The sequence below is a fragment of the Stomoxys calcitrans genome, chromosome 4, assembly GCF_963082655.1.
Source record: "Stomoxys calcitrans chromosome 4, idStoCalc2.1, whole genome shotgun sequence".
NCBI lineage: Eukaryota > Metazoa > Arthropoda > Insecta > Diptera > Muscidae > Stomoxys > Stomoxys calcitrans.
The window spans coordinates 31109883-31135889 of NC_081555.1; the positions used below are offsets into that span (position 1 = coordinate 31109883).

Here is a 26007-nt window from a genome sequence, read left to right on the forward strand (position 1 = left end):
ACGAATTTTTGCCGAAATTTATCCCAATCTGACTTATTTCTACTTAGCCGAAGGACCACTACTGCAGTATTTTCTCCAAGGCTGAAACTAATATAACGATGATCAGAGAAACTGTGGTCATCCAACATATCCCAGTCGCATATTCTTCCACTTATATCTTCCGATACGAAGGTATTGGGTTGCCCAAAAAGTAATTGCGGATTTTTTAAAAGAAAGTAAATGCATTTTTAATAAAACTTAAAATGAACTTTAATCAAATATACTTTTTTTACACTTTTTTTCTAAAGCAAGCTAAAAGTAACAGCTGATAACTGACAGAAGAAAGAATGCAATTACAGAGTCACAAGCCGTTGAAAAAATTTGTCAACGCCGACTATTTGAAAAATCCGCAATTACTTTTTGGGCAACCAATAATATCTAGTACCTCCTGCCTGTTCCTGGTAATAAAGGTCGGTTTATCATACCCCTTTCGTTGACATTCGAACTTCCCCATATCTGGTATGTGCATTAGCATCACTTCTTACAATGGGCTCTTCTTACCTACAGAAGCGGTTTCAACCAGCGACTTGAGGTTTGAAGGCGGCATCTCTGAATCGTGTGCCATGTGTGTCGTATCGCCTATTTTTGTTCAGTTTTAGAACAAATTTAATTTTGCCGAGAGTATCGATAGGAAAAATACCAATCGATATTCAAACAAAAAAAATAATATGTCGACAGTATCGAAAGTGCCATCGATATTTTGTCAGCTCTATCTCGTAGTCCTATGTGTCCCGTTATGATACCGAAAGCTATACTGACCGTACTTTCATTCAGTAATAGACTCGTCTTCCCATAATTCCCATAATCCCCATAGGATTTTCGTCATCCTACCGACCGGTTTGGTGTTCCATAGTCGTCTTCGGATTAACCAAGTGTATTGACGGCAACGGCCTCTGGCCTTCACTGCCAAAACGTCTGCTATTTCACTCCCCTATAGCCCGACAACCAAATGATGCGATTATCGATATCATATGCGAAATTCCAAGGCGCTACGTGTTCCGGGCACCTCTTGGTCACTTGCGCATATTTCATCATTTGTGGTCACTTTTTCCACAGTGAGGTGGTCCGGACACCTCTTGCTCACTTGCGCATAGATGTCATTTGATGGTCACTTTTTCCATAGTGATGGAAAGACTTTCACTCTATGGCCTATTGCTTCATTGATTGATTTGTACTTATGCAATTTTCGTTCAGTATAAATATTTGAAATAATTTGTAAATATAAAATGTTTTCTTCATTTTTATACCCACCACCATAGGATAGGGGGTAAATTCATTTGGCCATTTCGTTTGCAACACATCGAAATGTCCATTTCCTACCCTACAAAGTATATATATCTCCGATCGACGTAAGTTCTTTCCGTCCGCGTGTCCGTCAGCTGTAATCACGTGGCAGTCTTTAATTGAGGTATTGAGATGAAATTTTGCACAGACTCGTATTTCTTCTATAAGCAGGTAAAGTTTTTAAATGGGCCAAATCGGACTATATTTGGATATAGCCTGTCGTATAGACCGATATGGCGATATAGGGTCTTAAGCCTGTAAAAGTCGCATTTTTTGTCCGATTTCGCTGAAATTTGAAACAGGAAATTGTGCTAGGGCCCAGATATTAAAAACGGATAGGGTCCATAGCGGACCATATTTACATATAGCTCTCATCATTAGCGAAGCCAGTCCGTAAGGGGGATAAAACCCTTCGAATAGCAATAAAATTAGCAAAATTTTGCCGAAAACAACAAAATTTTTATAAATTCTGGGATGGACTAAAACTTTTCTGGGGAGTGCTTAGCCCACCCCCCAAAGGGCTTTCTACACTTTTGGCTGCCATATAGACTGAAATCCCGGTTTCGGATCTTAAGCCCGTAATAGGCACATTTATTATAAGATTTCCATGAAAATCCGATCCGATGTGAACGATATTCGACTCAAATATGGTTCAGATAGGACCATATTTAGTTATAGCTGTCATATACATCGATCTGCTGATTTAGGGTCTTAAGCCTATAGAAGTCGGAATTATTATCCGATTTTGATGAAATTCGAAATAGTGAGTTGATTAAAGCCTCCCGATATACAAGACAAATAGGGTTCAAATTGGCCTATATTCAAATATAGCTGCCATAAAGAGCGATTTACCTATTAAGGGTCTTGAGCCCATAAAAGGTACATTTTTTACCCGATTTCGCTGGAATTTGACACAGTAACTTGTATTAAGCCTCCCGTCTTCCAATTTAGGGACCTACCAATTTGGGGTCTTAATACCATTAAAAGCGGGTTTTGTTGAAACTGGGACTTGTATAAAAGTTCTCGATTTAGGGTCTTAATCCCATAAGAAGCGGATTTCGCTGAAACTGTGACTTTTCGGGACCTATATCAAATATGATCCAGACCAGCCCCCATTTGCATATTACTTTGGACATGGTAGTGGAGTTGTTATAAAAGATGGTGGTTAATTTATCCATGGTGGTGGGTATCCAAAGTTCGGCACGGCCAAACTTAACACGTTTTCACTTGTTTCTTTTTTTTTTTTTTTTGAATTTGTGTTTCCTTTGGCTTGGGGCTGGAAAAGTCAGAACACACTTTTAGCACGATTCTCTAGTGATTCTCGTAGATGAAAATGTTTAAATAAAACAATAACTACAACATCAGAAAACAAATCAAGTAGCAGCAGCAGCAGCAGCAGAGATGGAGACGGGCAGCAACAATAACGAAAATGTAAACAAATCTTCTCATTCAATATTACCAACCGATGAAGTCAATTGCCCGCCTGCCTATTGTATTCGCCTGGTTAGGTGATGGTATATTGTACAGATCCACCACAACCACAAGCAGCAAGAAGATGGATGCAGAAGGCGGAGGAATTTCATCCATTCCATTATTCGCTCTTGTTGCCGCTTGCTGGGCATTGTGCTGCCGCTTCCGATGTTTGGTTGTTGGTTGGTTGCTGGCCGAGCATTGAGACTTCATCTGTTTTCGTTGTTTTTGTTCTTTTCGATACTTTTTACTTTTTAGTATAATTCAGATGTTTCGAGCGTTAATATATCCAAAAATAAGCTTTTCCGAACGCAACGCCGCCGCCGTCTAGTGTTCCATTTTCCTCTTACATAATCCGAGCCAATAAAGAAAAGAGTTTTAGCAACTTTCTCCTCGTAGTACAGAGCAAAGAAAACGGTCGACACTTGCAGAAAGCAAATCAACGAATTCGCCTTAACTCAAAATTTGACGCGTGCTCTTTCCTCACAACAAAGCTTTTCATTTCGGTGACAGTGACATTCGCGTCGCATCTTGTTCTTCAACAAATGTTCTCGTTGTGGGAAAATCCACCAAACCAATAGTGCAATAGTGTTGGTAGTTGGCCCTGTCCCCGCCCGTGCTAGCTATGCATAATCCTCATTGCAATAATTTGTATCATCATCAACATCATCTGCAGCAGCAAACATTCATTCAAATGTGTGGTGCAGCAAAGTGATAGGAAGCAAGGCACGCACGCACGCACAATAATCATTTGGATTATTCCATTTCCCCAATATCTTTCAATATCGATTGGGGCAGAGAGAGAGAGAGAGAGAACGAGAGAGTGAGAGACATATAAACAAATTCGTACCGTTTCGTTTAGTAAGTGTGTGAGAGATTTGTGCATGCAAGGCAATGAATATACCCTATGACTCCCCCCACCATAACCCACCTACAAACTTACATACAAACACACATACTACGACTACGAATAAAAATAGGCAAAAAACCAAATTATTTAAAATATATGCCGTATTTTGTTTAAGCAGCGCAGATGGGGGAGTATCGATAAATTCTGGACTTCAAAGTGATTAAGGAAAAAGAACATAAAATTTATTTTAATGGTCAATTGTTGAACGGGCGCAACGATTCACAAGTGTCATCGTGTGAAAATTGCGAATCATCAGCATATTTCGCAGCGTCTGTTTACCAAATAACGCCTTGTGTGTGCTATATATGTACCTTTGCAGGCCATGGTGATTGACCGTTGGTTGAATGAATTTTTGGAATGTAATAATCTTAATCGATGCTATATATATTCACACGGCACATTGGCGGGGCCGGATCAAAGGCAGAGCGCATGAGGCCCTGTGAAGTTAAAAATTGTTAGAGACACTTTATGACCCATGCATACAATTGCAAATAATTAACAAGTAAAATCGTGCCAAGTTCGGAGAACGGTTTATATGGCAGCTGTATCAGACTATGGACTAAGTTAGACCATACTTGACACAGTTATTGGAAGTCATATCAAAACGGATTAGAATTGCGCCCTCTAGAAGCTCAAGAAGTCTAATCGAGAGATCGGTTTTTATGGCGGCTATATCAGGTTATAGACAGATTTGGACCATATTTGGCACAAAAGTTGAAAGTCATAACCAATTCCCTCATGCAAAATTTCAGCCAAATCGGATAAGAATTAAGTGCTCTAGAAGCTCAAGAAGGCTAATCGGGAGATCTGTTTATATGGCAGCGGTATCAGGTTATAGAGAGTTTTGGACCATATTTGGCACAATAGTTGAAAGTCATAACAAAGCACCCATGCTAAATTTCAACCAAATTGGATAACAATTGTGCCCTCTAGAGGCGGAAGAAGTCTAATCAAGAGAACAGTTTATATGACAGTTATATCAGGATTTGGACTAATTAAGTACATACTTGACGCAGATGTTGGAAAGCAAACCGAAATAATATGATCAAAAATGCAGCCAAATTGCGCACGAAGCTCGAGAAGTCTAATCGGGAGATTGGTTTATATGGGAGCTACATCAGGTTATCAACCGATTTAGACCATATTTGGCACGGTTGTTGGAAGTTATACCAAAACGACATACACAAAATTTCAGCCAAATTGGATAGGAATTACGCCGTCTAAAACTCGGAAAGTAAAATAAAATAAATATATATGCCAGCTATATCAGAACATGAACCGATTTAGACCATACTTGACACAGTTATTGCAAGTCATATCAAAACGATATGTGCAAAATTTCAACTAAATCGGATTAGACTTGCGCCCTCTAAAGGCTCAAGAAATCTAATCGGGAGATCAGTTTAAATGGCGGCTGTATCCGGTTTTAGACAGATTTGGACCATATTTTGAACATTAGTTGAAAGTCATAACCAATCACAGCATACAAAATTTCATCTAAATTTTAAAACAATTGCGCCCTCTAGAGGCTCAAGAAATCTAATCGGGAGATCGGTTTAAATGGGAGCTATACAGGTAATGGACTGATCTAGAACATACTTATCGCAGTTGTTGGAAGTCATACCAAAACGATATGTGCAAAAAAAAAACAAAAAAAAAAATTGCAGCCAAAGAAAAAGAAAAAATTGCAGCCAAGAATTGCGCCCTCTAGGGGCTGAAGAAGTCTAATCGGGAGACCGGTTTATATGGCAGCTATATCAGGTTATGAATCGGTTTGGACCATACTTGACACAGTTGTTGGAAGTCATACCAAAATGATATGTGCAAAATTTCATCTAAATCGGATAAGATTTGCGCCCTCTAGAAGCTCAAAAAGTCTAATCGGGAGATCGGTTTATATGGGAGCTATATCAGGTTATGGACTGATTTAGAACATACTTAGCACAGTTGTTGGAACTCATACCAAAACGACATATGCAAAATGTCAGCCAAATCGGATAATAATTGCGCCCTCTAGAAGGTCAAGAAGTTAAGACCCAAGATCGGTTTATATGGTACCTATATTAAAACATGGAACGATTTGGCCCATTTACAATCACAATTCATCTACAATAACCAGAAGTATTTGTGTAAAGTTTCAAGTGTCTATCTTTACTCCTTCGAGAGTAAGCGTGCTTTTGACTGACGGACGGACGGACGAACATGGATAGATCGACTTAAAACGTCATGGGGTCTTAGACGAGTATTTCGAGGTGTTACAAACGAAATTAGTATATAGTTATAACAAGAAAGACCATGTTAATATCGGCTAGGATGAATATTCCTAAGTCATAATTTAAATCAGTTCATAACAAGTGAAAGCGTGCTAAGTTCGGCAGGGTCGAATCTTGGAAACACACCCCCATGGTTAGGTTAGGTTAGGTTTAAGTGGCAGTCTGCCATCAGACTCACTCAGACGTTTTCGTCCATTGTGATACCACAGGAACAGAAGAAGGAAGATGCTTCTGGTTCCTACCGTTGAACCTCCAGATCGCTGTAAAAAGCCTAATAACTTGCGAATGTTCACATCCGCAAAATCAGACAGGTTCTCAAAGAAAAGAGAACCTAAAGTGGAACTCCTTCGAACTGCTAGTGCGGGACACACACGCAGAATGTGTTCTATAGTCTATTCTTCCTCGATGTCCCTACAGCTTCTGCCAAAGTTGTTGCTGGCAACATTCAGTCTCTCAGCATATTTTCCGATTAGACAGTGACCTGTCATGGCGGATACAATGACTGAGACGTCTGTTCTAGCCAATGACAACAAAGCAGTAGACCTCTTCAAGTCTAGATGAGGCCACATAGTTTTGGAATGCTCACAGCCCCCTCTTTGGAACCATCTACCGAATGGGATGGGAATTTTCAGTCTCCTGCAATCCGACAGACTTTAGCGATGTGGTCGATAGTTCCTCAGGCAAGTGTTCAGCAACATCTGTTGAGTCGTCTCCTGATTTCCCAAACCCACCGCTTCTATAGAACTTCAGTTCCAACTTGTAGAATCCGTAGAATACAACTCCTTCAGATTGTTGAAGTCTGCGAGACAGCCTAGGTTTAGTAAGAAATACTTTATGTCTTCGGTCTATATTAGCCTCATCCATTCTACCAATCTTCCACTGACTAGTGGTTGAAAGATTCAAGATCTGAGGGAATCCTTGGTATCCAAGCATGCGTCATTGACTAAATCTTTTGCTGCACCTGGTCAGATCTCAACAATCTTTTTTAGCGCACAACGATACATTTCAATTGAGCATTGATCCCCGAAGGCAATTAGTCTGTATGGGACGCGATACCAGACTGCATCGTCACAAACTGGGGGAGACCCAGGAAATTTCGCAAGAACATCGGAGTTTACTGATGACTGTCCATTAACTATCCCACTCCAATTATTCCTAGGTATGCAGCCCTGTTCTTCTCCCTTATCGACAACTGTCATCACCAAACTGTCCCTGTCCCTAGCGACATTAGCAAAGGTTCTTGGAACCATCTTATTATTGTTCGCCCTAGTTCTTTTAGGCATGGGATCCCCTCCAGGTGACCGCAGCCTTTTGGCTAACTGCGATGCAGTTTCCGAATCTAAACGTGTAGTCTTTGGGCAGTCTGTGCAGCAAATCCCCGAGCCCAATTTAGGGAGTCTCTCCCTATTTGTGAGAGTCTTAGGATCATTCAGGGGGCAAACTTCTCATATATCAATGAGTGCAGTCCGATTCAAGTTTAAGCTCAATGATAAAGGGCCTCCTTTTTATAGCCGAGTCCGAACGGCGTGGCGCAGTGCGACACCTCTTTGGAGAGAAGTTTTACATGGCATAGTACCTCACAAATGTTGCCAGCATTAGGAGGGGATAACCACCACTGAAAATTTTTTCTGATGGTCTCGCTACGATTCGAACCCAGGTGTTCAGCGTCATAGGCGGACAATCTAACCTCTGCGCTGCGGTTGCCCCTTTTCCTTAGTGGAATGTTCATTGGGAAAATTTGCAATTTGCTTAGGATCATTCGCACGAAGCCTTTCAATAAACCTGAGAACGATGCGCCATCTATTATTCCAATCACTTTAAGAGCGTATTGATTTGCCGGCGAAGGTCGATGGCCTAGGCAAATTATAAGATTGCGAATATAGAACAGGTTCGGCCTTGTATTTAAGACTCGAACCCCAGGTGTCTTCCTCAAAAGCCCCTGTTGACCAGTCGTCTTTCCGCTAATGGAGACTGGAGCTGCCGCTCCACCAGTCGAGGTTTCAGTAGCAGACTTTATGCTACGGGCTGATACCACCACCGCAGCTGTTGGGTCTTGGGAGTCCCTTCTAAGCCTACTCCCGGGCTCTAGATCTGCCGCTCTACTGGAAGATCATCAACCGTCTAATGGATACCTTTATCGCAGCTATCCTTGAGTGACTTAAATTTTTCTTCCAATAATAATGACCTATTGCGAGTTACAGAAAAATTCTTGCGGAGTAAAATAACAAAACGCCCACTCCAATGAACGGTTCTTTTTTTTCTCCCAGAGAGATGTCAACGCCTAACAAGATTACAGTGACAAATAACACCGCTGCCATTCCGAACGAACTTTTTGCGGGATACTCCGATGAACTGCTAAATATTGCAACCATTGGGTGCATACTTTTCATGGTAATCGGTGTACCGGGTAATATTTTGACAATATTTGCCCTTTCAAGAGGAAAGCAGGTAAGTTAAACCTAACAAAGGCTTTAAAAATACATCATGGGTTGTTTTTTTTTCCAGAATCGCAACTCCACAGCTGTTTTCATCATAAATCTTTCAGTATCAGATCTGCTTTTTGGAGGCTTCAATCTACCACTGGCAGCTTCCACATTTTTAAGACGAGCCTGGATACATGGAGATTTATTGTGTCGTTTATTTCCATTGCTGAGATATGGTCTACTGGCTGTTTCACTGTTTACAGTCTCCTTAATAACCATCAATCGTTATGTGATCATAGCACATCCACGTCAATATACAAGGTGGTGGTTAAGATGTAAATGAGTTGCCGAAGCCCTTACTAAGATGTCACATTTCCTTTACAGAATCTATCAACGTCGTCATTTGGCCCTCATGGTGGTGGGCACATGGATTTTATGTTTCTCCATTATGATACCCACTTGGCGTGGCATTTGGGGCAAATTCGGTCTTGACACCTCGATTGGCTCCTGTTCGATATTGCGTGACGACAACAATCGTTCACCCAAAGAATTTCTTTTCTTGTTGGCCTTTATGGTACCATGTTGCTGCATTGTCTTTTGTTACACGCGCATATTTTACTTGGTACGAAAGGCTGCCATACGAACTAGGGAACCTGCCTCGAAACCGGCTGCCGCCATACGAGCTAGTGATTCTAAGGCTTCTTCTGGTGGAAATAACGAAAACACTAAGAAAGATGGTACTATCGATAGTGGTGATGTAGCACTTAGACCCTTTAGTGTCAATGAGGATATTGAATATATCGATGTTAATTATTCTTTGGAGAATCTTCCCATTTCATATAAATCGGCATGCATGCCAGATCCATCATTGCATAGTTCTCATGTAAGTGTTACAGCAGTGTGTTAAAGACAGCGCATAATGCATGGCTGAATAATAAAAGGTTAGGGCTTTTGCCAAAAACAGAAAGTGGAAAGGCCCCATTAACATTATCCATTCAAAATGAGTCGATTAAAAATGACACAAATAAGAAAAAACATATACAAAGGATGTCATCCACAATGACTAGTACTGTCAAAAATTAAAAAAAATGTATGTCGGCTTGACACAACCTTCCTTTTGAATCCTGGGTTAAATGCAGGATTCACCAATAGAAGGTTAGGTCACTTGCGAAAACATAAAGTGGATAGGCCCCATGGACTTCATTAAGGATGTCAAATCTGCTGGTTAAAAATGTCATCATATAGGAGAAAATGTAAACAAAAAATGATTATTAAAAGAGAACAAGTTGACATCCTCAATGCGAAAACATAAAGTGGATAGGCCCCATGAACATCATTAAGGATGTCAAATCTGCCCATTAACAATGTCATCATATAGGAGAAAACCTAACAAAGAATGAATGAAAAAAGAGAACAAGTTGACATCCGCACAAATTCTGCACCACTATGCCTTCTGGACTAGAAAAGGAAATGGAAACTACGGAGGATATAGACACAAGCGGATCACGAAGGCCCTGAATGACTCGCTTGTGTGAGCATATCCTAGTGCCAAGCAAAGGGGTAAACAGCGACTACCATGGTTGATCTAAGGAAGGACTGCAGAAAACTCTTCAAAAGAGCAAAAGCCACAAGAGCACCACACTATTGGGACATTTATAAGGCTGAGCTATGAAAATATAAGGGCAAGCTGAGAAAGGCTCAGACCAAATCCTGGGTAGAATTCTGCAGCTCCGTAGAGGATACATCTGAGGCCTCTAGGCTAAAGAAGATTCTGTTCTCGATACCTATAACGGTGGGGTATATTCAGAAGTCAGAGAATGTATGGACAATGTCTAGTGAGGAAACACGGACAACGTAGCGCCAGAAGAGGTTGTCACTGGTATGCATTCGTCAAAGGCCATTAGGGAAATTGTCTGAGTCTGAGCCGAAAATCCTTTGAGCGATAATATGTTTCGATTCCTTTAAGTAGTCTATCCTTAAGTAGCTGTGTCTGATAGACTGATTCCTTAGCTTAGGGAGATATACTCTGCTTGTATCAGTATGTCATATATACCTGTGGGATGGAGGCACACGAAGGTCATTTTCATTCCGAAAGCAGGAAAACCCCACCACACGAAGGCGGAAGATTTTCGTTCTATTAGTCTGTCATCGGAAGACTCTTGAGAGGTTGATAGAAACATATCTTAGGGTAAAGATCCCTGGAGATCGTCTGTCGCGGCAGCATCATGCATATAGTAAAGGCAAATCCACTGAAACAGCCCTTCACGACCTAGTCGGCTACATAGAGGGTTCTCTCGCTGTCAGGGAATATACAATGGTAGCATTTCTTGACATTGAAGGTGCTTTCAATAATGTACAACCGACTTCAATCATGAAGGAGTTGGAGTTTCTAGGCATCAACTCTACCGTAGGAAAGTTTATTAATAACTTACTTACTAAAAGATGCATTACTGCTGGCTTGGGATTTGTAGATCTAAAAAGATGGGTCAGCAGAGGAACTCCTCAAGCAGGTTTACTGTCTCCTCTATTTTGGAATATATCTCTGGAAGATAAAAGGTGTAAAAGTGGTCGCGTATACTGATGACGTGGCAATTGCGGTTAGGGGAAAGTATCCCAGCACTCTAGGGGATATACTTCAAGAAGCTCTACGTGCAACAGCAAAGTGGGCTACCGAAAGTGGTCTAGGCGTAAATCATTGCAAGACAGAAATAGTTCTTTTCGGCAGGAGAAACAAGTTGCATACAGTGGCACCTGTCTCCTTGGGTGGAGAGAATGTTCCATTTACAGAAAGCGCAAAATACCTGGGTATTTTGCTGGACAGGAAACTGAACTTCAACATTTAGGAAAGGGCCACTCTTGCCCTATACACCTGCAAGAGAGCCATTGGCAAAAATTGGGGATTTAGACCGCGTGCCATGCATTGGGTATATACTGCAGTTGTCAGACCTATAATGCTATATGGTGTTGTGGTCTGGTGGACGGCGCTTCAAAAATCCACCTACTGCTCAATACTTAACCGGATGCAAAGGATGACTTGTTCGTGCATCACAGCCGCGCTGAGGACGACACCATCTAATACACTGAATTTAATGCTACATCTTATGCCTCTGGACATTGTCAACTTTTTCATTGTTAACATTCACTTGTTTACATTATCCCCTATTTGTGACATTTTTAATCGGCAAATTTTGAAAATCTAAATGTTCATGAGAGCCTTTCCACTTTTTGTTTCGACATGTAACCTTCTTTTCGTGTCGCGAGTTCAGATAAATCATCAAATATTGGGTTGCCCAAAAAGTAATTGCGGGTTTTTTATATATTCGGCGTTGACAAATTTTTTCAACGGCTTGTGACTCTGTAATTGCATTCTTTCTTCTGTCAGTTATCAGCTGTTACTTTTAGCTTGCTTTAGAAAAAAAATCCGCAATTACTTTTTGGGCAACCCAATATATGTACAAGAAGATGTACTTCAGTTTGTTAATTATTCTTCGTTTGGCTAACTTTTAGGAAACCGAAAAATCAAAAGAACCCTGCCTGAATGCAGACTCCAATCCACAAACGGAAAACGCTTCCAGGTAAGTTGTTGTCTTTTTTATCAATGTATTGGGTCTTCATCCTTAATTCGTAGCTTGCATATAATAGAAGAATCTTTTTTTTCTCAACCACCACGCAGGGGATGTTCCCTAAGTATGCCACGTATTGCATTGGCAATAAGGAAGTCAGGATTCGGAGCGGCGAAAGAGGGAGTAGTGTTTATTAATTGTTTCTTAAACTTCTGAAGGTCGTAAGTAGTGAGAAATCCATTTGCCAAGTCTATTCCACATTCGTACTGTTCGGGCGAAAACGAGTTTTCTCGGTAGTGCAGGGTTCGGTCAAACGATTACAAACCGGTGTGCTTTCCTAGATAATCTCTTGTCCTTGGGGAACCTCCTTACTTCAGGGATAAGAAGACGTATCTCCGTGGAACAAACACCATGAAAGTATCGATAAAACAACACAACGCTGCCAACATTCCGAGAGCACTTTAAGGAAACAATAGAGTTTGACATCCTACCATGGTTGATCAACGCTCTCCTCTGAACCCAGTCAAGTAGCTTCAAGGAAGAATTTGGAGCCCACTCCTAAACATGGGAGTTATATTCCATCTTTGGCTTGAAGTAAGGGTTTTGAACCAGGTTGCTATGCAGACAATTTTATAAGGTCAAAACTTGTGAGTGATCTTGGATGAAAAATTGAACTTGAAGAGTCCTACCCAGGAGCTTACTGAGAAAGCTCAACGATATTGGGCACTATGTAGGCCAGGCGTAGGCTCGAAATGGATCCTGAATCAGATGATAGTCCACTGGCTCTACGGAAGTCCGGTTGCTGAAAGGGATTGGCTTCCTCATCCGGATCTGGCGAATGGGGATGTTGGGCGGATTAAGGCACACCTTTTGGAGTGCCTTTATGAGAGGTGGAGGACGACAAGGTCAAAACTTGTGAGTGATCTTGGATGAAAAACTGATCCTGAAGAGTCACATCCAGCTGCGTACTGAGAAAGCTCACAGATATTGGGCACTATGTAGGCCAGGCGTAGGCTCGAAATGGGTTCTGAATCCGATGATAGTCCACTGGCTCTACGATAGTCCGGTTGCTGAAAGGGATTGGCTTTCTGATCCGGATCTGGCGAATGGGGATTTTAGGCGGCTTAAGGCACACCTTTTGGAGTGCCTTTATGATAGGTGGAGATCACGTTGGACTGACAGTGACAATGGACGGGTTACTTACCGATTCATTGGGTATGCGACGTTCGTAGTGGACAAACTCGATTTTGGCTTTGGCCTGAGTTTTGTGAGCATATGTCCTGTCAGTAGGACATGACTTTCTAAATGCATTTTTGCGTAACAGGGGCCTGGCGTCGACTGCAGGTTGTCCTACCTGCGGGGTTGTGGTTGCGGACGTGGTACACTTACTGAGCGCCCGTACTATTCGGACCTCAGGGACTTAGGCGCTATAGGCATATCCTATGAAGAGGGGTTGTGAGATTTGAGCAGGGCCTTGTTGGACTCTGGGACGTTTGCGAGGTTGGGCACCTTTGCGAGGGAGGTCTTTGATAGGAGAAGGATGTTAGGTGGGCGGTGATAGGCCTCTGGTAAGGTCGCTCGATAGTTTAGCTCTTGATGTTTGTCCGTTTTTGGTGCTCGTCCGTTGTTTACTGTAGTGGGAAGTGTCTGTTCTTATCCGTCCGCTTTTGTCCGTATAGGGAACTGTCCGTTTTTGTCCGTATAGGGTTCTCCTCCGTGTTTATGAACGTGTTGGGTATTTTGTCCGTTTTAGATCCGTATTGGGATTTAGACCGCTTTGTTGGCCACCATGTTTTGCTCTTGGAGGTGATGGGGGGTTTGGGATGGGACGGGGAAATAGCTTTGGCTGTTTTCCCTTCAGGCGACCAGTCCGGAAACGTTTAGGTTTCAACTGGTAGTAGTTTCGGCTACGAGGTCTGACCGGAGTCCTTAATCTGGTACCACGGGAGTCGGGAGCCCCTGGGATTTTTATCCCAGCCCGACTATGTTGAGGCCCCAGTGGGGAGTAAAGTGGTGGCTACGGTTTTCGACCCAGATCGCGGGTAGAGCGCAAGCTCGATGAGGAGTTGCATTGCAACCAGGTGCCGTGACCAATAGATCGGAAGGAGTTTTAGATAGTGCTTCGCTCCTAACCAAGGAAGAGAACATGTCCAAACAGCGTGAACTCGAATTGGTAACCATGCATAGCCTATATCAAGATATAGTCCGATATAGCCCGTCTTCGGACTTAACCTTATGGACAAAAACAGAATCTGTGCAAAGTTTCAGCTCAATATCTTTATTTTCAAAGACTGTAGAGTGATTTCAACAGACAGACGGATTGACGGACGGACATGGCTAGATCGTCTTAAGGTATTTTATGCAGATATCTGTCGTGTTGGCTTAATCCTGTAGTCTATCGATGCATACCATTGGTAGTGCATAACTGCCAATTATCTCTCATGTTGTTGAACGTCTTCACCACCTAGGTTAGGAACAGGGCATCATATAGGTGAGTCCAGATCAGAAGAATGGAGCAATGAATCCCGTCGCAAACAAACTTGCGAGCTTCTTGTGGTTATAAACTGAGTCGCAACTAACAATCGACAAAATGTGGTTTCGGTCTTTTATACGAGTAGGTCCTTAAAAAGAAGTTTGGCCTGAAAACCAATTCGTTCTTTACTCCCTATCCCCTCCCTCTATTACTATTCATTTAAGACCCATATGATACCTTTAGGCCCGTTTTGGGTGGGGCGTTCCCCTTAGGTACTCGACCTCAACTTAAGATATCTGATTTGTATTTTAGAGTTTAAGGTACAACCATCGTAACAATCGCCGAATATGTCAAAATATGGAGACCCTTCGACTTCGGTTAAAAGGCGGTCGGGCGTTCCCCCTTAGTATATGACTTCAAAATTAAATATCTGATTTGTGTTACTATCAAGGTCCAACAAAAATTCTTATGAATAGGTCCAACCATTTCTTATCCCGGAAATATCATAAATTTTGGTGGTGCTACTTCTTCAGTTAATCGCCCATACCGATGTTGTATTTTCAATAAAACTAGGTGTCTTCGATATACGGACGGGCAGACACACGATCATCGCTAGATCATCATAGAATGTTAAGGCCATTAAACATCAAGTTGTTTCAAATGGAAAGAAACATCTTAAGGTCGGAACTCTAAAAGCTTTCTGTTGCCCCCCTTAAACATGATTTGTAATATTAATGATTTGTCATATTTCCTCCCTTTTTTCTCCATTACAGACGTCAAAACAAACTCAAGACTTCAATTAAGACCTCATTCACGCGATTCAATCCACGCAAAAATCATTACGTCTCCATGGTGAACACATCGAATGCCTCTGCCATATATCCCGGTCGCATGAGTCAAAAGGATCGTCGACTATTGAAAATGATTTTGGTGATTTTTGTATCATTTGTCATCTGCTATTTGCCCATAACGTTGACGAAAATCTGGAAGGGTGCCACCGAAAATCACATATTCAACATCAGTGGTTATTTGCTGGTCTACCTGACGACTTGCATCAATCCCATTATATATGTTTTAATGTCTTCCGAATATCGTCAAGCTTATTGGAATCTCTTGAGATGTCGCTGTGAGGGAAATTCCCTGACAAAGGATTTCAATCGTATGCCGAAAACATAATAGACACTAACAGTGGGGGCCTTAATTTTATTATACACAGTAACTTCTTATATATAAAAAAAAAATATTTTTTATTATTGTTTTATCACACACACACACACACATACAAACATCCACAAATAGTATTTTATTTTGTTATTTATAAATTTTAAGAAAGCCTTCTTACACAAACACACACACAAATATTTATTTATTAAATATAGATTCGCCACCTAATTGTTATTTGTTATGATCCCGAAAAAACGGTCGGCCGGTCCGAATCTTGGCAACCCACCACCATGGATTTACAACTGAACTTGGTTCAATCCCATATGCTAATCACACAAAATTTAACCGTCTGGGGACCGTACAAGACCAAATCGGGAGATCGGTTTATAAGGAAGCCATATCAGGTTGTAGACCGATTTGGGCTTTACTAAGTACAGTTGTCGGAAGTCATAACCGATCACCGCATGCAAAATTTTAGCTAAATCGGACAAAAATTGAGGCTTGGAGTCAAATCGTGAGATCGGTTTATATGGGAGCTATATAAGGTTATAGACCGATTTGGACTTTACTAACTACAGTTGTTGGAAGTCATAACAGAACACCGCATGCAAACATTTCAGCTGAATCGGACAAAAATTGAGGCTTCCAGGGGGTCAAGAAGTCAAATCAAATTATTGAAAGTCATAACAGAATACCGCATGCAAAATGTCAGCCAAATCGAACAAAAATTGAGGCTTATAAAGTCTCAAGAAGTCAAATCGGGAGATCGGTTTATATGGAAGCTATGTCAGGTTATAGACCGATTTGGATTTTACGGTTTTTATGGGAGCTATATCGATTTTTATAGACCGATTTGGACCGTATTTGCCACAGCTGTCGGAAGTTATAACAGAACTCCACATGCAAAACTTTAGCCAAATCTTCTTCCAGTGGCTTAAGAAGCCAAATCGGGAGATCGGTTTATATGGGGGCTATATCCAAATCTGAACCGATATGCCCAATTTGAAATCCCCAATGATCTTCATCAATAATAAGTGTTTGTGCAAAATTTCAAGCGCTATCGTGATTTCGATAGCCGTACGGACGGAACAAACGAACCATGTAAAAAGGCATTAAGTTCGGGCGGAACGAACTTTGGATACCCACCAACTCGGATACATGTGTAAACATCCTTTCGTCATAATCCGGTGAAATATGCATAATTTATGCACACATAGTAGCTGTATCGAAATATGGTCCGATTTGTAATCTCATGTCAGCCGGTTATACGCACCGGATTGACCCCATGGAATCCCCATCGGCAAGGGCGGCCGCCTTAATGTAGATTGAAAAGAACCCCGGACCCTGGTTCTGTTCGGTTTGCCAGAACTGCCTCCATCGTCGGTAGGTGTCGGTGAGGTGTTACCAGTGCAGTGGGTGGGTACATTTCCGATCTTGCTCTGGTCTTACGTCACTACGGGAGTATAGTTACACTGAATATGTTGCAAGGTCTATATGGGGGCTATATCAAGATATAGTCCGATATAACCCGCTTTCGAACTTAACCTGCTTATGGACAAAAAAAGAAACTGTGCAAAGTTACAGCTCAATATCTCTATTTTTAAAGACTGTAGCATGATTTCAACAGACAGACGGACGGACATGGCTAGATCGTCTTAGATTTTTACGCTGATCAGGAGTATATATATACTTTATAGGGTCGGAAATTTATATTTCGATGTGTTGCAAACGGAATGACAAAATAAATATACCCCCCTCTTTTGGTGGTGGGCATAAATACATTGGGGAGCATGCGGTTTTCTGTTTACAAAACAAAATTTCTCTCTCTCTCCTTTATAGTCTAGAGTACATGCTCTGGCGCCCAACTAGTGAATGACATGCATTGAAGGTGCTTGGCATAAAAGAAAGCCACAAAGAAAGTATTTCTTTTCTGTTTCTGCAATATTTAAGAGCAATTAATCAATGTTTTTTGTTTATTTTTTTGTTTTAAATTTTCTTGCAATAATTTATTGGAATTAATTGTTTTGGTTTTTTGTTTTTATTATTATTACCATAATATTAAAGTGTATAAATGCATTTGAATAATTGATATTTGTTTGTTGTTGTTCTTCTTCTTGTTGTTGTTATTATTAATAATATTTCTCATTTATTATATCAATAATAATAATAATAATTATAATAATCATTAGTTGTAATCGTTTTGTTGTTGTGGTTTTGTTTTCTTTTTCGCTTAGTTGTTGGTTTTTCAATATTTTTTAAATATTCAGTATAATATTATTAATAATAATTGTAATAATAAATATTATTGTTATCGTTCGTAATTTTCCTCAATGCTAATCAAAAATTTAACTAGAATTTAGTAACACAACTATGTTTGCTTGCATGTAATTCGAAGGGAGCGAAAGGGGGTTTGAAGGGGGGGGGGGGGGGGGGGGGGGGAGAGGGCTAATGCTTTTATTATTGTTTTCAATGCAAACAATCGATCAATTGCAATCGATTATTATCTATGTGTAGTTTTGTTTTAATTTTTTTTTTGTTTTATCTCACTATCGAAAATGTAAAAGTAATCAAAAGAACAAATGCTCGCTAGGGATTATTGCTGTATAAGAAGTAATTGTGGCCAAGTTATAGCAGTAGCATTAGTAGTTGTTGTTGTTTTAGTTAGCTCAGCTGCATTCGTGCAGTAAGTAGCCTGCTCTGGTCTCTGTCTCTACCTACCTATAAGGGAGGGGCATGGGACATTATACTATCTTCTCTAGTCTAGTAGAGTCTATTATATAGGGATACCATAATGGCAATTTGTATTGTTTTTCTGTTTTCTGTGTTTTTTTTTTTGTTTTATCTATTACAGTTTGTAAACGGTTCTAATTTCGGTTCTAAACTAATCAACAGAGATTTTAAAGATATCGTCGTGGGAGGATGATGTACATGTTTGATTATCATTTGGTTATCGTTTATCGATTATTCGTTTATGTAAATATGCATGTTGTCGTTTTTTTTTTTTGCTTTTTTTCGTGTATATAATAAATATGTATGTGATTCCTTTTATATGTTTTACAGTTATGCATGTATATATGTGTACATGAGAGTATGATGATTATAGTTTTGGTTTTCTTAATTCTGCTTTCAGATATGCGGGCTTTGTAAATATTCCAAACAAAACCAAAAACACTTGGAAAAATAATTCTGTTTAAAGAAAAATAAAAATTTTGAAATATATATGACACAACACACACACATCATAACCCTACTCAACTATCAAATCTATTTAAATAAACTCAAGAAGTCGCCCTCATTCTCAAATTTGTCCAAATCAGCTGTTTTTCATTAACATTACAGCTGATTTGGTAACCATGACGTACAAAAACCGGATTGGTTGTAAGTACCTATCTATATTTATCGATTTAAAACATTAGTTAGTTAGCCCAAAAAAATGAGCCAAAGAATAGAGCTGGCAAAATATCGATAGCACTATCGATATTTTATTTTTTGAGTGAATATCGATTGATATTTTTCCAACGGATACTATCGGAAAAGTTAAATGTTTGCAAAATTAAACAAAAACCATTAAGGAAGGGCAAAAGTCGGGCGGTGCCGACTTTATAATACCCTACACCTTGGTTTTCTGATGGACCTCAGCGAATGTATTCGGATAGGTTAGTTAAATTCCTGTATCAAATTTCGAGCAAGCAAATATGTTCAAAATGTAATAACAACGTTTGATATATGATAACAAATTACCCAAAATCTGATGAACATATATATATGTGGGAGCCACATCAAAATCTAAATCGACCAAACTTGTGGTAGTCATTGAGGAAAGCGTTGTGCACAATTTTGGTAAGATTGGTCAATAAATGCGCTTGCAGTGGCTCTTGGAGCAAAAGTCGGGCGATACACATATATGACAGCTATATCTAAATCGGATACAATTTCTATGAAATTCACCAGTAATATTAAGAGTTATAAGAACATCCTCCGTGCCAAATTTCGAGAGAATCGGTTAACAAATTAGCACTTTATTGCAATATTTCTCAAAGTCGGACGAACATATACATGGGAACTCTATCTTAATCTGAACCGATTTCGACTAAACTTTATGGATATTGTGGAAGTCGTCGATGAAAGCGTTGTACAAAATTTTGGAAAGATTTGTCAATAAATGCTCTCGCAGTGGCTCTAGAAGTGAAAATCGGGCGATATACATATATGACAATTATATCTAAATCTGAACCGATTTCTATAAAATGCATCTATATATTTATGGATATGGTGAAAGTCGTCGATGAAACCGTTGTACAAAATTTTGGAAAGATTTGTCAATAAATGCTCTTGCAGTGGCTCTAGAAGTGAAAATCGGGCGATATACATATATGACAGCTATATCTAAATCTGAAACGATTTCTATAAAATTCATGTATATTGTCGAGAAGCAAGGGAAATCCTTCCTGCCATATTTCAAGAGAATCGATTTACAAATTACCATTTGATTGCAATATTACTGCAAATCGGACGAGAATATATATATGAGAGCTATGTCTAAATCTGAACCGATTTCTAGCAAACTTCTTAGATAATGTGGTGGTCATCGGGAAAAGCGCTGTACAAAATTTTGGTAAGATTAGTCAATAAATGCGCTTGCAGTGACCATAAAAGTGAAAATCGGGCGATATATATATGTATGGCAGCTATATCTACATTTGAACCGATTTGTCATCGAGTGTCATAAGAAAATCCTTCCTACGAAATTTCTAGAGAATCGGGTAACAATTGACCATTTTATTGCATTATTACTGCAAATCGGACGAACATATATATGGAAGCTATATCTAAATTTGAACCGATTTTTTCCAATTTCAATAGGTTTCGTCTCTAGGCCGAAAAACATGCCCATAACAAATTTGAAGACGATAGGAAGAAAATTACGACCTTTAGTTTGTATACAAATTAACATGAACAGACAGACAGACGGACATAGCTAAATCGTATCAGAAAGTGATTCTGAGTCGATCGGTATCAATGGGTTTATCTCTCTTCCTTTTGGGTGTTACAAGTTATAATACCCTGTAGCACAGTAGTGGTGTAGAGTATAATAAGTAATCCGACACTGAATGCATCCTTTAAGAAATATTGCACCTATAAAGGGTGCTATTTTCATCCGATTAGGATAACATTTTGTACAATGATTTCTCTCATCACTTCCAACTGACTCTATTGATATTGGTTTTATTTGGTATGTGCATTGAAAAATCGATCTCCCGATTTTTACTTCCCATAATCGTTTGAAATATAGGTGATGGGAAATTAGCGATACTAGCGATTACTATCGATATTTATTATTAAAACTATTGAATATTGCGATTATCGATAGTTTACCAGCTCTATGAAAGAACCAAATCTTTAAAATAAAGGTGCTATCTTTAAATTTAATTACCAATTTACTAACGGACATGACCATCTGTTTCAAATTTTGGTAGCTGATTGATTCTTATTTTACTTCGTAGATGACTATCCAATTATTATTTTTTGAAAAATTCATTTTTGTACCCATCACCGAAGGATGGGGGTATATGTATTTTGTCATTCCGTTTGCAACACATCGAAATAGCAATTTCCGACCCTGTTAATTATATATATTCTTGATCGTCGTAAAAATTTAAGACGAGACTAGCCATGTCCGTCCATCTTGTCCGTCCGTTGAAATCACGCTACACTCCTTAAAAATAGAGGTATTAAGGTGAAACTTTGTCCATAGGCAGGTTAAGTTCGAAGATGGGCTTTATTGGACTATATCTTGATATAGCCCCCATGTAGACAGACCTCTCGATTTAAGGTCTTGGGCCCTAAAGGAGCATTTATTGTCGGATTTTGCTGAAATTTGGGCCAGTGAGTTATGATAGGCCCTTCGACATCATTTTTAATTTGGCCCAGATCAGTCCAGATTTGGAAATAGCTGCCATATAGTCCGATCTCTCGACTGACCCAACTGCCCAATCCAACTCGAGCAGTAGCAATCCATTGCTCACTCCATGGAAAATGCCGCGAAATCCCTACTTGGGTAGCAGAAGTCTCCCTCCAGCAACTAGAGCTGTCAAACTGTCGATAATCGCCAGCGCGGAAATTTTTTTCTAATGCTCTCACCAGAATTCGAACCCAGGCGTTTAGGCCACATCTGCGTGGCCTCATGTTCAATCACCAATTTAGATAGCGTGAACTCTATTTATCGCATCCGTGGTCTACAAGCATATGAACAGCCATCACAACGTACCATGAACGTGGTAACAAATCTCATTCGCAGCGCCAAGTTGTTCAAGGCCTTGGCTTCCGACGGAATCTCCACACTGATGCTAAAGAAACGCAACCTATCTCTTGACACTCTCTCGATTTAAAGTCTTTGTCCGATTTCCCTGAAATTTAGGACAATGAGTTGTGTTAAGCCCCTCGATATCGTTCTTGAAGATGATCCAGATCGGTTCAGATTTGGATATAACTGCCATATAGACCGATCTCTCGATTTAAGGTTTTGGTCCCAATTATTATCCGATTTTGCTGAAATTTGACACAGTCATATATGGTTGAGATCGGTCGATATTTGGATATAGCTGCCAAAAAGACCTATATTGAACCAAAATTAAACAGTGACTTGTATTTATTAGACCACTCAATGTCCGTACCGAATTCGGTCCAAATCTGACCATTTTTGGATATAGCTGCTATGGGTGCATAACTAATGCACTTTTCACCGGATTATGACGAAAGGTGGTTTATATATAAACCCGAGGTAGTGGGTATTCAGGAGGCCACCATAGCGCAGAGGTTAGCATGTCCGCCGATGACGCTGAGCGCCTGGGTTCCTGGTAGGAACATCAGAAAAATTTTCAGCGATGGTTATATCCTCCAAATGCTGGCGACATTTGAAATTGCAGAGCTACTGCTGTTATAGCAGCAATATAAACTGCTAACAGTCCGCAGAGAGTATTTGCTATTTTCAGCAGACTTTTTTCTATGAGTGTATAACGTCCACCCTTCCAGGAATGTTGAATCATTGCGCTATAAGCTATCCATTCCTGGCAACGTAACCCGATGCCTCGACCTCTAGTAACCCGACGCCAGAGCCTTCAGACCCGCTTGACTATCCATAAGCTCTCCATTCCTGGCAACGTAACCCGATGCCTCGACCTCTAGTAACCCGACGCCAGAGCCTTCAGACCCGCTTGACTGTCCATGTATATCGTAACGGTCTAATCGAGCCACCGCCCCCACAAAGACCACCACCTGAAAGACGCTGCATCCGTCCAGAAGCCTCTTTGATTCCCCGATTCTATTGAATACAAAGAAGCCATCCTCCCACATAGCCCCAACTATTTTAGACCCATGTGTGTATACAGAAGGTTCCGGGAAGAGCGAGGTATCGCTTTTCGTGGAAACGACGTCAATCCATCAACATGAAAGGACTCCGTGGGTACATAATTAGTCGCGCGGCACAAAGCTGAAATGCATCCCCAGCAAAACATAAGAAAAAGAACTAAGTTTGAGCAGCCCCATGTATTCGACAGTCTTAGTGCGATCTTTGTTGTCACACAATTAACATACTGGTGCAATAGCCTAAGATCGAGAATGATATTCAGTGCCTTTCACGGAGCACTTTATCTTGCTCTTAAGATAATCACCGTTTCGGTACCCTGTATCATTTCGACCATCCGCGGAGTGCAGTGTTTTCCTGATGTGTCATCGTAACACCAGACATCCATCGACGAGAATCCGCCGAACAACCGCAGAGAACATCCATCATAATGTCCCTGGCCTAATCCCTAATGGAATATCCCATAGCTTGGGATAGGAATTCGGGCAGGTTATGTAGGGGTTTAACATAGCTCACCCTACTTAATTTCCGCAAATTCGGGGAATAAATACGCAATTTATGGGTGAAAGACCTTCAATCAGGAAACCGGTCTATATGGGGAATAGTCCCCACAAAAATGGACCGATCCAAACCATACTTGACACGGTCGTTGAAGGGCTGAACACAACTCACTGCGTTATTCTTCAGCAAAATCGGGCAATAAATGAGGCTTTTATTAGCCTGAGACATTAAATCGGCAGATCACACTGTATGGGGGCTTTTTTTAACATATAGACCTCTTAGGACCAAATTCAACACGGATTTACACTAATCATTGTGCCGAATTTCAGTCAAATTTCCGCCAAACCGGGAGAAAAATACGCCTTCTATGATCCTAAGACCCTAAATCGAGAGATTAGGGGGCTATATTAAGATATAGACTGTCTTGGACCAAATTCAACAAGGATGACGGAGACCTTTGCATACATCTTTTTGCTAAATTTCAGCGAAATCGGGTAATATATGTGTCTTTAATTGTTCTAAGACCTTAAATCGGGAGATCGGTCTATATGGGGGCTATATTAAAATATATTCCGATATAGGCCATCTTCTAACTTAGCCTGCATATGGACAAAAAAAGAAACTGGGCAAAGTTTCAGCTCAAAATCTTCGTTTTCAAAGGCTGTAGTGTGATTTCAACAGACGGACGGACAGTTAGATGGACAAACAGACGGAGGACCAAGAATATATATACTTAATAGGGTCATAAATGAATATTGCGATGGGTTGTAAACCAGGAGGGGTTCGTCTGCGGTCCGGGCGGACCAGTCATCGGTCTTGCCTACGTGCCATGTGTCGAGCTACTGGGATGGCCAGGGCGGCGTCGGTGACAAGGTGGGCCTTGGTGGATGGTTGCCGGACTGCGAAGGCGCTATGGCCGGTCATCGACCAGAGAAGGACGAGTGAGTTGCTGGCGTTCGATAAGAGGTCGTTGAGTACCTTGACAGGGATCATAACCGGACACTGTGCCATAGGCCGTATGGCGGCGCGCATGGGGATATCGCCCGATGAGGATGAGGAGGAGATTATTGAGCATTTGCTGTGTTCCTGTCCCGGTCTGCAGAGACTCCTCCTTTCTGGGGAGCCGTTTCATCTGTGATCTGGGTGAACTTGCGAATGTACCTCTGGTATGTCTGGTTTGTTGAGGGAATAAAATCGTTCCGACGGGGGTGCCACAGGCTCCGGCGTAAGTAGGTCCGTGCTTGCATAGGGACGGGCCGTTCTTCACCCCCCCCGTTCGGGTTCTCCACTCCTCCTGGCTTATCTTTCATTCGTGTATAACCTCTAGGCCGAGGTCTCACACTTTCTTTCTCTTCCCTTTCTCTCTCTAGGGTACCACAATGGGCCAAACTGGCCTCCAAGTGAACTAACCTTTGGTGGGAAACCCACTCAACCTAACCTGCAAACGAAATGACAAAATTAATATGCCCCCATCATATGGTAGTGGGTATTAAAATATGAATATCTTTAAACTTTGACGATATTTATAATACCGGCTGATATGAAAGTGTCTTTGTGTCATAACTTAACTGCCAAAGAAAAGATTGCATCAGATCCATTCTAGTCTTTAAAGTCCTTAACTTAACACATACAATACCAAATTTAAAACAGAATTATATGTTACAAAATGTTTGATAAAACTTATCGTTGACATATGTTTAATTCAGCTTTTAGCAATATTTTAATATAATCTTAGATATGTACATACGCAAGTGTGTCCTAAATTATGCATTAAAATTTTTTTTTTTTTATTAAAAATAACGCAAAATGCTTAAGAATATCGCAGCAGAATAGCTAAAGGTGGAGATACTAAAAATGCAACTCTGCAAGCAAATCCCACAAAGGCAAAACAACCCCTAAAAACACTAAACACTGGCAATACACAATGGCGCTCGAGTTTAAGTTGACAATTCTTTTACTTTTGCGCGTCACTTTTGTGGGATTTCTTTGCAGAGTTGCATTTTTAATGCGTGCGCATTGTATGTAACTCCATCTTAAGGACTTAAGCAAACAAACAAAAAAAAACAATAATCCATGAATAGAAAAGAATAGAATAGAACACTATAATAAAGTTTTCCATTCTTAATTAAAAGTACAATCATTTAATTGTTTTTATACCCTACACCCTATGGTGGGTTGGTATACTGACATCGTCTAATTTTAGATGTGACAATATGTTCGGAAAATCTGATCTTCGAGGTTCAGAATTTGAGGGTTTCCATGGAACACTCCTTCTCAGAATATTGCTACATCAGATTTAGAATAGCACGGCCATCACCGAATCCGAAAATTCGGTAATAAATTAAAAACCAACTGGACAAAATTCGGAAGACTAAACGGAAGGAGACTTAGGCAAGTTAATTTTGATTGTCCAAGCATAGAACACATTGACGACTATGTCAACAGAATTACGACTGCAATAGTGGGGTCTTTCGAAGATAGTTGTCTTCTTCGAGAAAGGAAATCATCACAAGAAAAACCCAGGATGACCTGGGAAATACGCAA

At 40.4% G+C, this 26007-nt stretch overlaps 1 protein-coding gene across 8 annotated transcripts in view; it reads left to right on the forward strand.

Moving 5' to 3' along the window:
* Nucleotides 1-17533, forward strand: part of LOC106083910 (G-protein coupled receptor moody) — a 57424-nt gene extending 39891 nt beyond the window's left edge. For 6 of the 8 annotated variants that reach the window (XM_059366874.1, XM_059366873.1, XM_059366867.1 and 3 more), the window contains exons 2-6: nucleotides 8244-8424; nucleotides 8482-8720; nucleotides 8784-9282; nucleotides 11907-11974; nucleotides 15209-17533. In XM_059366874.1, coding sequence (XP_059222857.1) covers nucleotides 8248-8424; nucleotides 8482-8720; nucleotides 8784-9282; nucleotides 11907-11974; nucleotides 15209-15611 — 1386 coding nt within the window. In that variant the 5' untranslated portion in view covers nucleotides 8244-8247 and the 3' untranslated portion in view covers nucleotides 15612-17533. Of the gene's footprint in view, nucleotides 1-3066; nucleotides 3655-8243; nucleotides 8425-8481; nucleotides 8721-8783; nucleotides 9283-11906; nucleotides 11975-15208 lie in introns of those variants that run through there. The other 2 variants (XM_059366870.1, XM_059366872.1) reach the window with 2 other exon arrangements.
* The last annotated feature ends 8474 nt before the right edge of the window (nucleotides 17534-26007 follow it).